The sequence below is a fragment of the Idiotropiscis lumnitzeri genome, chromosome 9 (genome assembly GCF_059441095.1).
Source record: "Idiotropiscis lumnitzeri isolate Australia: NSW breed Sydney's pygmy pipehorse chromosome 9, RoL_Ilum_1.0, whole genome shotgun sequence".
Taxonomy (NCBI): Eukaryota; Metazoa; Chordata; class Actinopteri; order Syngnathiformes; family Syngnathidae; genus Idiotropiscis; species Idiotropiscis lumnitzeri.
In genome coordinates, this window is record NC_142399.1 from 10,228,025 (window position 1) to 10,244,083 (window position 16,059).

At 41.6% G+C, this 16,059-nt stretch overlaps 1 protein-coding gene across 2 annotated transcripts in view; it reads left to right on the plus strand.

The window, feature by feature from the left end:
• grid1a (glutamate receptor, ionotropic, delta 1a) overlaps nt 1-15,530 on the plus strand; it is a 248,434-nt gene extending 232,904 nt beyond the window's left edge. For both annotated transcript variants that reach the window (XM_088305175.1, XM_088305176.1), the window contains exons 12-16: nt 930-1,068; nt 5,318-5,513; nt 8,440-8,606; nt 10,981-11,221; nt 14,620-15,530. In XM_088305175.1, coding sequence (XP_088161301.1) covers nt 930-1,068; nt 5,318-5,513; nt 8,440-8,606; nt 10,981-11,221; nt 14,620-15,057 — 1,181 coding nt within the window. In that variant the 3' untranslated portion in view covers nt 15,058-15,530. The remainder of the gene's footprint in view (nt 1-929; nt 1,069-5,317; nt 5,514-8,439; nt 8,607-10,980; nt 11,222-14,619) is intronic.
• The last annotated feature ends 529 nt before the right edge of the window (nt 15,531-16,059 follow it).

Below are 16,059 nucleotides of genomic sequence, written 5' to 3' on the forward strand. Positions count from 1 at the left end.
CTCTTTGGAACAAAGTTTGAGATGTAGCTTGGAATGCAGTGATGCCTTGGGACACAAGTTCAACTCGTTCCTTGAACACGCTTGGAACTCTTTCCCCACGGAAATGAGTGGAAATAACCCTTAAAAGTAAAAAAAAAAAAAAAAGAAAAAAAGTAGCACCTGTCAGTATTTTGTGGATGTATTTTTTAAATTGTATTTTGGTGAACTTTTTTATTCCACAATATTTCCTGTAGCTGTTTTGTAATCTTGCACACAAGAAATGCGCCATATTAAAAAAAAAAAAAAAAAAAGCAAACTTAATTAAAAAAAAAAAAATTAAAAAAAACATTTTTGTGAAAAAAGTAATATTCAAATTGATTTTAAAAAATTACAATAAAGCATTTAAAAAAAAAAAGAATAAAAACTAACAAACTTGGTATAAAAAACAAATTTGAAAAACAAGTCTATTATTATTACAACCCAGATTTTAAACATGTTTTACATTTACAATTGTCCACTCTTGTAAAAAAAATAAATATAATAATAATAATAAAATGAAATATTACATAAGTCAGGAATGCTGTTCATTCTGAATAATATCTGACATGATATGGCATGTTTGGCCCCACTGATATACAATTCGATTGTGATATTTTGGCACATTTGGCCGATTAATTGGCCAATTAATTTAAAAATGTGTATACTAATGAATAAAATATGTTTTGCTCTTTTAACGTTGGCAATGAATAAATATGAATTACAGGCCGAACATTTGACTGTTTTAACTATACTGTACTTTGTCCATTACTTTGTAATTGTTTAACAACAAAAAAAATAAATCAAGCAAAAATAATAATTGGCCAATTTTAAAAGCGCTTAAATGGATGTGGCGATGAATGGTTTGGGCTACTATGCCGTGACGCTCGACATGATTGTGTGCCCTCACGCAGGCAGCGACTCCATCTTGGGCTCGGTGGCCCTGCGCATCGTGATGGGCAGCTGGTGGCTCTTTACCCTCATCGTGTGCTCGTCCTACACGGCCAACCTGGCCGCTTACCTAACCGTGTCCCGCATGGACAACGCCGTACGGTGAGTCGCCATCTTGACACCGATTGTTGAATTCTTTGCTCTGTAAAACCAGATACGCCTCTTAACACACCTGCACAGTTTGATGAGAACCACATTCAGTGTACAAAACGCATCCATGAGTTACAGTAAGCAACAGATGAGACATGAGACGTGTCCCGTTCAGTCCGTCAGGAATTTAAAGCACTTCAGTAGGCGATCAAAGGTTGGCATAGCAATGATAGCAACATTTTACGATACCTTACCACAAGGCAATGAAGCATCAAATGTCGCCCATTGTGGCTTTCGTTGCAGAATAAAATGGCGATTGAAACATGTGAAAGACTAAAACACAGCAGACGTGTGGAGAAAGGAGACAAAATTCAAGAGCTCGAGGATTAGCTGCTTGCAGCTCTTATAGAAGAAGCTCTTTCTAAATATGTACTGCATATTGTTGCTGTCCTGTGTCCTGTCATAAATATATTTTGACACTGATTTAATTCATTTATTTATTATATTTTTTACTTTTTTCTAACAAATCCGGTTTTTGAATTTTTTTTATACCTCTAAATTCTTGCTCAATATGTATGTTACCATGCATTGTAATTTAGAGCGATGGCGCTTCAAAATGCCACATGTTGCTCAACCTAACCCTACATTCAGAAATATCAACAAGTATATTACTATATTAGATATTATTTTACAGGTATTATTATATTTTTTTACTATTATTATTATTATTATTAAAATTTTAATAATATGTTTGATTAATATTATTATTACTATTAAAATTTTAATAATAATAATAATAATAATGATACTGTTATTATTATTATTAATAAAACTTAATGTGCGACAGAAAATAACAAGAGCAGATTCAGAAAAAAAAGGGTTAAAAATGTATCTAAAAAAGTTTAATTACATTTATTGATTTAAAAAAAATACAAATGTGTTGAGCAGTGTTATTAGATGAAAAAAAATCCTCCAATGAAAGGACCTGCCGTTTCCTTTTTCAGAGTAGGCACTAAGGTGATCCGCAAAAAATGGGACGCGCTGCACTAGCACACGACTCCATCATAGCTAATTAACATTGGTCGCAATAATTTCACGTGAGCATTTTGTCCTAATAGTGTTCTCATGCTGTTTTCATTGTGAATTTACCCAGATGATGAATGAAGTAGCTACCCATTTATCTAAAAAGGTGTCAATACTAGTTATTGCTAAATGAATGAGTGTCAGTAAAAAAAAAAAATGCTCTCTTGTCTTTGTAAAGGCATTTGTGTGTCGTCTTGCATATTTCTACACAGCCACCAACTTGTAGCAAATTGTAATTGTTGGAGCGCATGGAGAATAAGAATAAACAAAGAATAAAAAAAACACAGTCTTGTCAAAATGTTCACCCAACTGCTCTCAGAAGTAACTGCTTTATAAATCATGTAGTCGGTGTGAGATTATTTGCGGGGAACACGCAGTAATCTTTGTAAACATAAAACAATCCCGGGAAAGTATTACATGTTATTTGTTTGGGAGAGGACTCACGGGCGGCGTGAAGAGGAAGGCTGACGGGGGGGAGAAAAAAAAATCAATGTGACAGCCTCAATGCAGAAGATTCACAATAAAACTGTGAATTTGAAAGCAGCTGTTGTTTCGCAAAGCACAAAATCCAGCAGCCGAATTAATCGGCTAGCATCCTTGAAATGAATCCATTCAAGCAAACGGGGCCGATTTTTAAATGGACGACAATGGAAGGTGGGAGCCCAAAGTTTTTCAGACCATTGAGAGGCTGCATGGGAAACGTTCCCCCCTTGAAATCTGATCTCTTGATGCCTCACTAGCCTGGTGACTTCCCCTCGTTCCCCTCCTTAGGCAGGAAGCTCAATTTAAAACTTTGCCCTACAAAATCGGACTGATGAACTAAGACCCTCTCGGCGTTCTGTTTAGTAAACACACCCCATAGCTCGCACAAGCGATCGATAACCTTGCAAATATTTTCTCTTTTCTGCTGGAGAAATAAAAGCCCATCGCTCACTTGTCTGACTTTTAATGTCCAAACGAGGAGAAAAACTGACAGCGGACATCAAAAGCATCATATTTTATCAGGCGGACTTAACAAGGTGCAGTTTGTGACCCACCGTTATAGTTCAATTGGAAAACAGTAAAGCTCCTTTATGATTCTACATTTAGTCAATTCCTTGTCTCCCTCGAGGGACTTCCATGCTGCCAAAAAAGCACACGGAGAGGGCGAGTGCTAAAATAAAATGCAGAAAATATGACTCTAAATTCAGTAATTTAGCAAGTTATCTAATCACCACAGATATCCTTTTACTTTGAGGAGACATTTTATGTGTTTTCTTTGTTGTTTTTTTTAGATTTAAAAGTGTTCCGAAGTGTCAGGTGAAATTTGTTTGTCAAAATATTTCAAGGTACAAGAATTACAGGATACTTTACAAACCTTAAGGTTGTCTTGCTGAAATTAATCGTGCCAAAAGAGGGCCTTGAACCTCCCTTTTTTTACTACCTTACAATGCGGCGACAATGACTTTGAGTTGTTTCATTTTAAATGCTGAGTTGTTCACCACGTCTCAGCTCGCTAGAGTTACAAGAAAATGCAGTCAGATTTAAAAAAAAAAAAAAAAAAAAAAGTTATCATGTGTCTATTTTACTTTTTCCGCTGCAGCAAAAGCTTGAAATGCAACCTGACGAAAGAGGCCGCTGATGATAAACTAGCGAATCACTTATTTCTGCCTTAAGTTTTCTTCCGAGCCGCGCTCTGGAGGCTTCTAATTAAACGGCTGAATTAGCCCGACGTCATCATCTGAGATAAGCTTTTCGATTTCCTTTTTTAATTTATTTATTTTTTGTTTAGTTTTTTTTTTTTTTTTTAATGAGACAATTGTGGTCGTAAAACCAGTGTGGTGCTTCTCTAATGTGTTGCTTATAGCTGCAGAAAAAAAACAGATAAAACACATTGTGTTTACAGTATCAGCAGCCTCGTTTCCACTGAGGACACAAACGTTTAACTGACATCGAATGGAAGGGAAAATAATGACATGGATATTAGCAAATTCTGCTGTGTAAATTACAGCACAAGATTAGGCACACTTGAACTATCTCACAGTAAGAAGTAAAGGATTTGATCAAAAATGCTCCAGCGTCTGTCTGTTACACTGTTCAGGCAATTTTTAAGTGAATAATATAAATAAAATCTACCTGCTTCAAGCTTCTGGTGGCTGGAAGGTATCCCACCAGGTCGTGAGGTGCTTGTGAGCAGCTAGCTCGCTAGCTAGCTCGCTAGTTAGCTCGCTAGCCAAAAGTCTTTGAAGGCTACTTTGGGCCAGTGGGCTCATCTAAGGTGTCACCTCTCCACTTAACTCTGAGATTGGCATCGAGGGAAGATGCATTTTAGGAGTTTAGGCATAGCTAGCTTGCTAGCTAACAGCATGTAGTGATACAAATGTATATCTTACATATACTTTTTTTTTTTTTTTTTAAATACCATCAAGGATGAAAAAATTACATTATTTTGACAAAGTAAAAGGTCATCATTAGCTTAAGTAACCTTTTATTGGTCCCACAATGGGGAAATTGGCATAATTTCAGCTGCAATAGTCAAAACAAGAAATTGAAAAGAAGCTGTATGTAAAGCATATTCAGCTTTGAACAAAATTTTTTGCTAACTTCTTTATCAAACATGTGCAGTTGTACCTAAATAAGTGTCCTTTCTCTCACCAAAAGAAGTGCCATTTTCTTCTTCTTTGGCCCACACCACATCTGCATAATAGCGTCATGAGAGAGTCATTTTCAGATATGCAGTATTGTTCATAAAAAGCACATTAGCGCGTGCTCTTACGAGCAGTTAATGGCCAATCGGAGGGATTAATGCGGCGATCGTTCAGCACGGCAACCAACGGATTTCTCCTCGTCGTTAGCGTGAGCGCGTGCGGTCGCCGTGGGTGCGCTACGGACGGGGGGGAGGGGCGTTTGTCATAAGGCAGGGAAGCTACAGGTGCAGCTCATTTGCTTGATCAAGAGCATGCTTGATTAGAGATTTGCTCCAACTCGGAAGTGCTGATTGGGCTTCGGGCAAAGCCAAAATTTTGTTCATAAGGGCTGACGAGCCAACATTTGTGGTTGAAGTGACGTTTGGAGCCTGTGGGGCAAAAGCGGTAGCAAAATCAAAAATTCCAATGTTGAGCTTCCCATTGACATCCGTTCTATCTGGAGATCATCTTTTTGACTTCATGGGGACCTGTTCTGCTCTCACGCTTTCCAGGTCTTTCCAGGACCTGTCCAAGCAGTTGGACCTTGCGTACGGGACGGTGAGGGACTCGGCTGTGTACGATTACTTCCAAGCCAAAGGCACCAACCCCCTGGAGCAGGACAGCACCTTCGCCGACCTGTGGAAGACCATCAACAAAAACAACGGCTTTGAGCACTCTGTCTCAGGCCCCGCTGAAGGCATCAAGAAGGTGAGAGATGCTTCAAAACAAGACCTTGCCTTCAAAAATACCTGTCGTCACACAAAACCTGATGATATTCCGGCACCCACCGTGATGCTCATTTTGGGTTCTGAAATCTGAGGATATCAATCACTGCGGTGCTGAAGTAATATTTGATGACTCTTCTCCTGTCTGTCAAACGTAAGAGCCACAGGCACATGTAAGCCCAAGAAGGTGGAATTCATAATTGAACGAGTGTCTGTGAAGTCCACATAGCTAACGAAGAAGCCTAATTTGGGTCAGCACGACGAGGGGGTCCTCGACGCCCCGCAGCAAACTGGATAGCGCGGCGGCGTGAGAATTTGTGAATTTTCATGCAGCACAACAAGGCACGCTCACTTTGTTCCCTATGTACGGATTTTCATTTGATTGCGTTTTATTTCTGCTGTTTTGTATACAAATATTTACTGACCTAACGCATACATTGTTTTTGATTAATAGTAGACTTCCGGTTGCGCACAAATTTGGTTCGCAAAACTATTTGTATTCATCATCGATATCTACACTTTTGTTCATATTAATATCGTCTATATCAGCGATTCTAAAGTGCAGTACAAATACCACTCGTGGAGAATTGGCTCCCTCTAGTGTTACGCAAGAGAATGACCACATTAAAAGTTTAGCCTTTGCGTAATTTTGCTTTTTTTTTTGTACATTTCATTTGTATTTAACTTTTATTTCCAATACACTCCTATTAATCTCATTAAAATCGAACTTTTTATGTGCAATACAATTTATTTATTTTTTTTACTGTAAAGACCGGAAGCCGTTATGGGTTCTGGTTCTGCAGTACTACAATTTCGCAAGTTTTTTTGTTTTTTAACAATAATATTTTGATTTCCCTCCGATGCTCGTTTATTTTATAATAAATAACATCAGCTTGTTGTAGACGACAGCACACTCCACCTTAGGTACAAATTGCAGCTTCTGTTTTGTCATAGCCATATACGGCAAAATCGCAATACGTTCATCTTGGGCCTTCAATTTAGCATTATTCCCTGAGAAATTAAGGAAAACATCTTGCAGTAATATAAAGTGACAAAGCGATCAAAGAGCCACAGGTCCAGAAAGTTTTTTTTTTAACTATTCTGACAATCAAAACTTTATTCATCGTTGTGCTGCTTTGTATTTGCCTCCAGGCCGTTTAAGTAAGCAACAAATGTCCTTGTGTGACTCCCTCGTTCTCACGAAGCAAATGTACATCCTTCCTTCCTCCGCGTGTGTTCACGAGGGCGACTTGGCTTTCCAACTTTGCGTGGTCCTAATGAGACGCGAGGCGAGGAGGCTTCGTTTGTTGCATTTGTTGACAGCGGATGCGAGGACACTACGGGGAACGACAACGGTGACGACAACAGCGAGAAAAGTGGAAATTGAAAAGGATTCCGCCGCCATTCTCATCTTCGTCACTCGCGACGCGCGCTCGCGGGCTGCCGGCCCATCTCTCAGCAACGACTATTTTCATCATTGTTGTCGAGAAATGTCGTTTTCGCAGTATTTTTTGCTCTAATTACATTCTCACGCTGGTTTGCGTGTTCTCCAACCTACAACATTATTGCGCTGTGCATTCAAACTTTACATGCAGCCATGAATGGGCTACGATGGTAGTTTGGAGTAACTGAATTTTGGTATTTCAATAAACAATGAATAATCATTTATATTGATCGTAATTTCAATATCAATCCAAAATAATTAGGATTGTTTTCCATCATCGGCCAGCGCTAATGCATTATTCTTCAAATTTAAATACAACGGAACTGTAGTTATGAAAAACCAAAACGTCTTGATGAGATTGAAAAAGTTGGAGCCGCGGAAACATTCCGCACGGCTTGAGCATTAAAACTGCGCTTGAATAGAGTGAAAGCTGTGGCCAATGGCGACACTGAGGACCTTTCAGGAAATTACATTTGGCATACACGTAATTGGGAGACGATGTGATGTGAAGTTCACCAAAGAAAAGAAAGAGTCTTATACAGCATATTGTGCGACACCCATGCAGCACATCCAAGTCATTCGGCTTCTCAGGAATAAAGTTTTTGACGTGTATTGTTGCGCTGTGTAATGAGTGAGGGGGGATTTTTTTTTTTTTGCTTCTGTCTCTAACCAACAATTCCGAATTGATCTCTTTTCAAAAATCAATGCGACTCAGGCTTAGTAAGGAGGGTTTTTTTTTGCAACCATCCAGATGTCGCCTCACGTAATTATCCTTTGTGTGTCAACTCTGTGTGTCTTTTAATGAATCTTTTTTTTTTAGGGGGCGAGAACAAAAGAAATGAAACAAAAAGGACAACAGTTTATGATAACACACGATAATATAGAAGTTGGATTTATCATTGCTTTATAACCGTCTCAACATGCGACATTTTGAGATTACATATTTGTGAGCTGACATGAAAAAAAAATGACAGATAAGAAAATGTCGGCTTTCTTGTGATAGATCAATTATTGCGCCACATTATTAACACAGGTATGAATAGGTCAACATGACAGAGTCAAAGTGGTCAGCCAATTTGATGTGTGTGGATGGTAAGAGCGGCAAAAGGCCTGCTGCATTCGGCTGTGTACAACGCTGTACAAGTGAGAGTAGTAACTTTTCGATTCTAAAATATTTTTAGGGTGCTTTTTTAAATAGCGCAAAAACCTCATGAAAATACTTTGAGAAAAGAGCACATTCCAACTTATTTTCAATGCCCGTGCTTTGATTTTGACGAGAAAGTCGCCCCTACCAACATGGCCGCCACATCCTCCCAGCATTTAGCTGGGATGCTGAAGCACACTGCGTATACTTTCTGGTTTCTAATTTTAGCACATAAAAATGTCAAATTATTCAAATGAGTGAAATTAGCAAAAAGGAAACGGTCCGCTTTCTACTGACGCCGGCATGTTGTCATCAATCCAGGCTAAGCGAGAGTCGTACGCCTTCCTGTGGGACATGGCGGTGGTGGAATACGCCGCTCTCACCGACGACGACTGCACGCTGACTGTCGCCGGCAACAGCATCAGCACCAGAGGCTACGGCATGGCGCTGCAGCACGGCAGCCCTTACAGAGACCTCTTCTCTCAGAAGTACGTACTCCACTACACGGTCTCGCTCAATCCCCAAAGACTCGCGCCGCACTTACGGGAGACGATCATTATCACCGTCTCGGTACTTTAATCTGAAGTCGCCCCGGGTCACATGGTCGAGTCAGGGAGCAGCCGCCCCGGTGGGTTGGGAAGAAAAGGGAACCGCGGCTGACTTTCTGCACCTTATAAGCTCACAAATGGATGCGCTTCGTGGCTTTCACTATTAGAAAAGAAAGTGTAGGAGATGTGTGAAAACCAAAAGGAGTGGAATTGAGGCAGGGGAATAAGAGAGATGCACGCTGCTATTTCTTGGAGGAGGGTGCGCGCCTGCTTTGAGGTTGAAGTTGTTGCCTGGCAACCTCACAGCCATTCAGTCAAACCAATTTGAAGTCTTCCATGAATCTAACGTAGGTTTTTGTAAACAACCGAGAAAACTTTCTCGTCAAATTGGGGCTGGAATTCAAATCGACTTTGCAATGTAGAACGGTGCAATTTTCAAATCACAAAGGCTGCAATTGAAGAAGACGAAAAAAAAAAATGTATGTTTATGGTTTGGGGTAAATACTGTGTTTTTTGAACTGAGAATGCATGGGAGTGTTTTTGTAAAAGAAAAAAAAATGAAACATACTGTACCTGTTTTTGTAAAAATCCAAGAAAATTTAGTCTTGAGTAAACTTAACCTTCAAGGCAACCAAACGTCAGTATAAGAAAATTCAGTCTGCTATTAAACTAACACATTTATTTCATTACTTGACTGCTTCTACCGGATTTTTGTTGTGCAATACAAATAAAGTGTAAAAAAAACAGATTGAAATTGTTTCCAATCCGGCCCATGAAACATGATCCACAACCAACCGTGCCTCAGCTGAAGATCTTGAATGCATCGCTTGTGAGCAAATGAATGGAAAACACTTGAGGCATCTGTAGTTGCGATGTTTCATGAATATTCATGTGTATAAATTACTCCATGTCGAACGCTTCAATGTCTGTGCGTGCATGTTTCCGACGGTGCTTCGTTTTTTTGGCTTGGAATAAATGTGCGGAATTATGCTCTAATATTTATGTGCCAGTCCTTGCCGCAAGTGTTGAAAAATCTCCGCACATTAGATTCAAGGCCACGTCTCGCTCGTCCTTCTCCGTGACACGGCCGCATCCATCTCCTCGTCCACGTTTTTGGCGGTCCAGACGGACTGGTTTTTTTTCCAGCCGCACAAACCTACACAATCTGCTTTTAATTTCCTGATTATCACCATTTTTCATTGCAGCTTGACTGGCGGAAAATTGCAGGGTTATTACATGGTTATAACTGCGTTATAACTACACATTATAAATCCTCCATAATGAGCCATGTAGGGCTATTTTAACCGCATGTGGCTGCTTGCCTGATTGATCAGCTACAATATGAATCCAATGGAGTACCTTTCATTAATAACTTTACCCCATTTTTGTTGTATTGAGTGAGATAAACTACTGAACGTAAAACAAATGAATTCTTCCACATGACTGACTCAAGTTAAATGCATTTTATATTCCATTGGTACAAACATGTTAAACTGGTTCGGATTAGAGGTGGGGCATAATATGGATATCATTACGAAGAGTTATCGCTCAGGGTTATTGCGAGTCATTCACATGTTTTGTTTGGCACAGTTTTGACACCAGATGTGCTTCCTGACACAACCCACCCAAGGGTGCAACAATCCTGGTCACATCACCTTTTATTGGGATGTGCTCCCTACCAGTGTTTGGTTAAAGTGTTGCTGCATTGTTTTTGCAGTTTTGGGCAGTGGCTTTTGGACCTCAGCGTTCAGTGTGTAGTTGAGTGACCTGATCCAGGGGTCCCCAACCATCGGTACCGGTCTGTGGGCAAATTGGTTTTAGCCTCTCACAAGCCAGCAACAGTGTTGCCTGACAAAGTTTAATTTTTCAAGAAAATCACGTCTGGAACATCTGTTTTTGTTCATGTCCGACATCCTCCTCCTCTGAAAAAGTCTTTATGGCGCATCAACCAATCAGAAGGATAAACATAGCTGAACCAATTAAAAGATGGCAAAATGGGTTGTCCAAACTCACACCTAATTCAAATGAATCAAGATCGTTAGCATGCTGAGCATTTAAATCAGGTGTGTTGCAGCAGAGAGAGATGGAAAACGGGTATGATGACGGCGGCCCTCGAGGACCAGAGCTGAACATGCCTGTCCGCAACATTTGAAAATGCAATTGGTTAACTAAAGAAACAGCAATTTCACCGTTCAACTCGGGAGTCTGAAGGCAATAAGCAAATATTTGCATGGCAACACATTCAAGCTGTGATCTGATTGGGCAAAAAAAAATAAAAAATGTTTTTGTAACAGTGTCTATTTGCCCTCCTCAGGATTTTGGAGCTTCAGGAAAAAGGCGACCTGGACATCTTGAAGCAGAAGTGGTGGCCAAAGAAGGGCCGCTGCGACCTGCAGAGCCACGCCAACGCCCAGACGGAGGGCCGGGCACTGCACCTCCACAGTTTCGCCGGGGTCTTCTGCATCCTGGCGGCCGGGCTGCTGCTGGCCCTGCTGGTGGCCGCCCTGGAGACTTGGTGGAACAGCAACCACTGCCGGCGAAAGGAGCCCAAAGAGGTGACCAATGACAACTCGTCCGGCCTGGGCTCGGGTCCGAACCGGGCCGCCGCCGCCGCCGGTCCCCCTGCCCCGCCGAGGCCCCGGTCGAGACCCAGACCCCCGGGCCCCCCGGTCCTGCCCAGAGACGCCACTGCCACACTCTACTTTATGGATCCAGCAAGCACAGACGCCAGCCCCGATTTAGTCGAGCTGCAGTACACGCAGTTATAATAGGTGTGCCCTGATGATAGCCCCGACATCATGTGATCGGTCTGTGATCATTCCTTCTCATGCCGGGAGAGTGCTTGGGGTGCTTTCACTGTCGCTGCAGTTCTCTCTCATCTGGATCAATGGTGCTCATGGGAGAGAACCGTAGCGGCAACAACGACACCACATAGCGCAGTGGCGGGCCGCGCGTTTGCTACCTGGGCCTTCCGTGGGGGACTCACCTGACTAAAATTTATTATACGATGCAAGAACGTAGATACGAATCGGAAGATACGTCACACTAAGCCGGGGATATGCCCAAGTTTGGTCCTCGAGAGCCCCTTATCTAGCCTGTTTTAGATGTCTGCTTCACAGGCTGGATAGGGGCTCTCGAGGACCAGACTTGAGCTAAGCTAATGTGCATGCTTGCATTGACTTTGATAGAAACGTCGCCCCTGAAAACACGGCCGCTACGTCGGTGCGTCTGCAGCTAACAGACTTTGACAATGTTTGAGGTGCCGAACAGCATAGACTCATAGAAGCGTTGTGATATACGTCCGTACAGGAAGTGTTCTCAGTGCACTGGACACGATTTTCTGTACTTTGAATCCCGATCCAAAGAAGAAATTTATTACAGTGATTGCATTTGGCTTCTGATTGCGTTTAGGCCGGCAGAGAAGGCCCTGCTGACCTTGATGGCCCTCCACTGACATGTTGTCAATGTCCCAAAAAAATCCCAATTGTACTCCTGGGTTCATCCGCACGTCAGTGGTACAACAGCTCTCTTTAGCTCATCCATTCAAGTCTTAATGCCGTAGAGCTCGGACTTGTGCACGACGCATCCAGACTACGAAGGCTTGACATGGATCCTTAAACTAAAGTGTGAGCACGAGCAGATGACGTAGAATCTCAGCCTTGACCCGCCGCCTGTTTGACTTGACATGCAAGCGTCCCGCAAGAAGCGCCGCTCTTGGGAACCCCTTTCAGTCCGGGTCCTGATCTCACCTGGTAGCAATAGGTGGCGAGTTGGACATTAAAGCCTTTCTGCCAGCTCACACGAACGTCACCATTTTGTTTAATTGTTTACCAAAAACAGATGCCGGGCTCTTGACCCAGGCAGGTTAGGAGCGGCCTGAAAAAATTCCTGCGTGGTGATTGGCTGTGTCAGGACACCAAAAAAAGGGGGGGGGACACGGGGCCGGGCAGGGGTAGATTCTAGTCGTTTCATCTGTCATCTCATTTTGGTGTCTTCATTGCATGACAACGGAAACTGGAGGCGGACAAACACGGCCAGACTTGGGACATGAGAAATTAGTTGGATTTTGTACGAAAAGTGGAACAAAAAAATTTTTTTTTGTTTTTTTTTTAAATGGCTTCATTGTGGGTATCTGTCATTCAATAGAAAGGCGATGCATATCACGATACGGGGTGTGTGTGTATAGACGCTGTGTATTGAGTACATAGGGTGTGAGAAAATTCAAGGACAGTACATTTTTAAAGAGGAACCATCTGGCTCGAGTCGATGCACAAAAAAAAAATATTGTGGAAAATTTCTCATGAGCTTTAGTCAGTTGTGTCCAAATTGCGCCTCCACCTTTCCTTTACTGTCATTTGTCTTTTTATGTATGAATGTCGATTTTAAGTGTTTTGGTCATTTCCCGTCTTTGTTTTATTAACTCATAAAGATGTGGTTCTTAAAATTTTTGGGGTCTAGGGACCGTTTTAGGGGAGAACTTTTCCCAAGGACCTCCACAAAGTCGTAACACAAATTAAACACAACTGTTGTATTCCTCAGTGTCCTAAGAATGAAAAAGTAGCTTACTTTCAAGTGCAAAGTCAAAGTGCTCATTTACTAAAGATTGGAATGTTAACCTTGAAGAAAATTGTTTTCAATCTTTACAGCAAATGTTTATTTTGTCAAGTCGTAACTTCAAGTGAATACTTATATATTAAATTGATATTAAAGTCAAAGTTAAACAAGTTTACACCTTTATTCTCTTTAAAAATAGGACTATATCCTGGAAAAACTTTTGTTCTCAAGATAAATAATACACTTTTTAATCTCATTTTAAAAAAAAAGGCTATTTATGCAACAATGTCATATTTATATCAGACGTTTTACTTGTGCCAAGGGAGTAGTCATTGGTTCATTGATGCGTCTGCCGGTACCGTTTGGAAGTGATCCAACCGTTTCTGCAAATCCATTTGTGGACCCCCAAGCGACAGCTCGCAGACCTCCGGGAGTCCACGGGCCTCAGTTTTAAGAACCACCGTCCTGACGTGTATGTTGGATGCCATCTTGTCAGTCTTGTGTCTGGGAACTTTGAAATTTTTTTTTTTTTTTAAAGCAATTTCTGCAAGCTGTGTCACAATATCACACATCACCTGCATATGATTGGTTGTGGCAGCACCAGATTGTCTCAAAGGCTGGATTTACACTGCAGGTCAAAGTGGCCAATTCTGATTCAACTCCTACTTTGCATTTGACATCAACATCGGGCAGCAACAAAACAAATCTTAAGACAATAAAATAAGTAATAGAGTCCAGTTCTGAATCATTGCACCGTGTTCAGGTTTTAATGAAGGAAAACTCCGCCAGCTGCCGAAGGCCGTTGTTATCTTGATTTAATGCTCGGTGCACCTCTAATGTACCTTTGTTCAACCTTATTTACTGCTCGGTGCGTTTGCTATAGTTCTGACTCGACCCAGTATTTCACAAAGTGTGTGTTGCTGGAAGAGACCTCATTCTCATCTGATACAATGCTTTCATTTATTTTGCCCCCCCCCCCATGCTCCCGGGTATTCGATTTGGCCACATAGAAGACATCCGAACCAAATTGTGAAAATAAAAACTTCAATGGGGACTCACGCGATTTAAGATTATGATCAGCCACTAGTTTGAAAATTCAATTGGCTCTTAAAATACAATCTGTGGATTAGATTGATATATAATTTCATGAAGAAACTTTAAAATTTAGGTTGCAAATGTAGGTCAGTGATTTGGCCGGTGCCACTCGTGTAAATCCCGCCTCACTGAGTAGACTACATTGCGAGGACTATCGATGATTGACGACAAAGCAACCGGTGTAACCACTTTTCTTTCTCTCTCTCTCTCTCTCTCTCTCCACTTTTTGTTTTTAATATTTTCCCTTTGATTTATCCTCCACTTTTTTTGAACGGCACCCGCTCGCTGCTCATCGTCCCTGCAGGACAAAGAGGTGAACCTGGAGCAGGTCCACCATCGTTTAAACAGCCTCCTGGACGAAGACCTGGCCCACAAGCAGCTGCCGGGCCAGTCCATCGAGATCTCAGCCTTAGACATCGGCAGCATGCAGCCCAGCCAGTCCCTGGAGGTCTTGTCGGCCAGGGAGTACCCCGCCCACCGGGGACCGCCGCCGCCGCTCTCGGTCAGCACCTTCCTCCGCGAGGGGCACGGGGCGGGCAGGACACTGGGCGCGGTGGGCGGACGGACCCTGCCCCTGCCCCTCAGCAGCGCCACCATGCCATCCATCCGCTGCAAACACCGGGCGCCCAACGGGGGGCTCTTCCGCCAGAGCCCCATCAAGACGCCCATGCCAATGTCCTACCAGCCTGTGCCGGGGGGGGCCATCCCGGAGGGGGAGGCCAGCCACGGGACCTCCATCTGAGCGCTCAAGGTCACTCGCATAAACGGTGCCAACGTCATGGAGAGAGTTATAAATAGAACCGGAAAATAAAAACAAAAGGAGAAAAAAAAAAAAAAACATTTTTATGACCAGTGGGGAGGCGGCGCGTGAAAAGACAGAAGAGACTCTAATGTACATATTTGTAACTATAGAGAGAGCAGAGCGACATTACAAAGTGTATTTTGAATATTCCCCAGAGTTGAGTTTAAAAAAAAAAATTAAAAAAGCAGAAAAGTATTTGGAAACAAGGACTGTTTGAAAGGCTTTGTAAATTTTTGGTTCTCAACAAATAAAGGTGACAATTCTTTGTGGTTGTTTTCTAAGTGCCAAGTTCCACTTCTGTTTTCTTTTCAGATAACTGAATGTACTGTGAGAAATCATGATCAACAAAGACATTTCACAACAGGACAAAAAAAAAAAAAAAAGACATTTCAATGAGTGATTTGTTTCCTATGAAAAGAATAAAATGGTATAATACAAAAAAAAATGATGTGTGAAACTTGCCCAACTGTCTTGTACTGTTTGCGTGTTGGAGGTGATACCTTTGGGAACAAGCGTTTTTTTTTTTTTTTTTTTTTTTTTAAGTCTCTGCTTGGAAGTTGGAACTCAACTCGACTTGTCAGATTTCTCGGCCACACGTTGGACAATTTCACGATGAAATGTTTGGGTTTTGAATCACTCCCCCCATAGGTGCAAGACCCCTGAGGAAATGCATTGAGGGATGGAATGTGTTTAAACTTGAGTTAGTTAACGATTGAAAGTATAAAGTTTCAAATTAGGGTTCGGGTTTTAAAGTAGGATTTTGAACTCGGGTTAGTGTTTGCAGTCTTTATATAGATTTATAAATGCACAAAAAAAAAAATCAATATGACCTAGAAGGGAAAAGTTTGTTTTGGGTCTATAAAAATATGGAGGAATAAAATTTAATTAAAGACAGAAAAATAATCCATAAATTATTCTGCATTTTCCAATGTACAAAACATG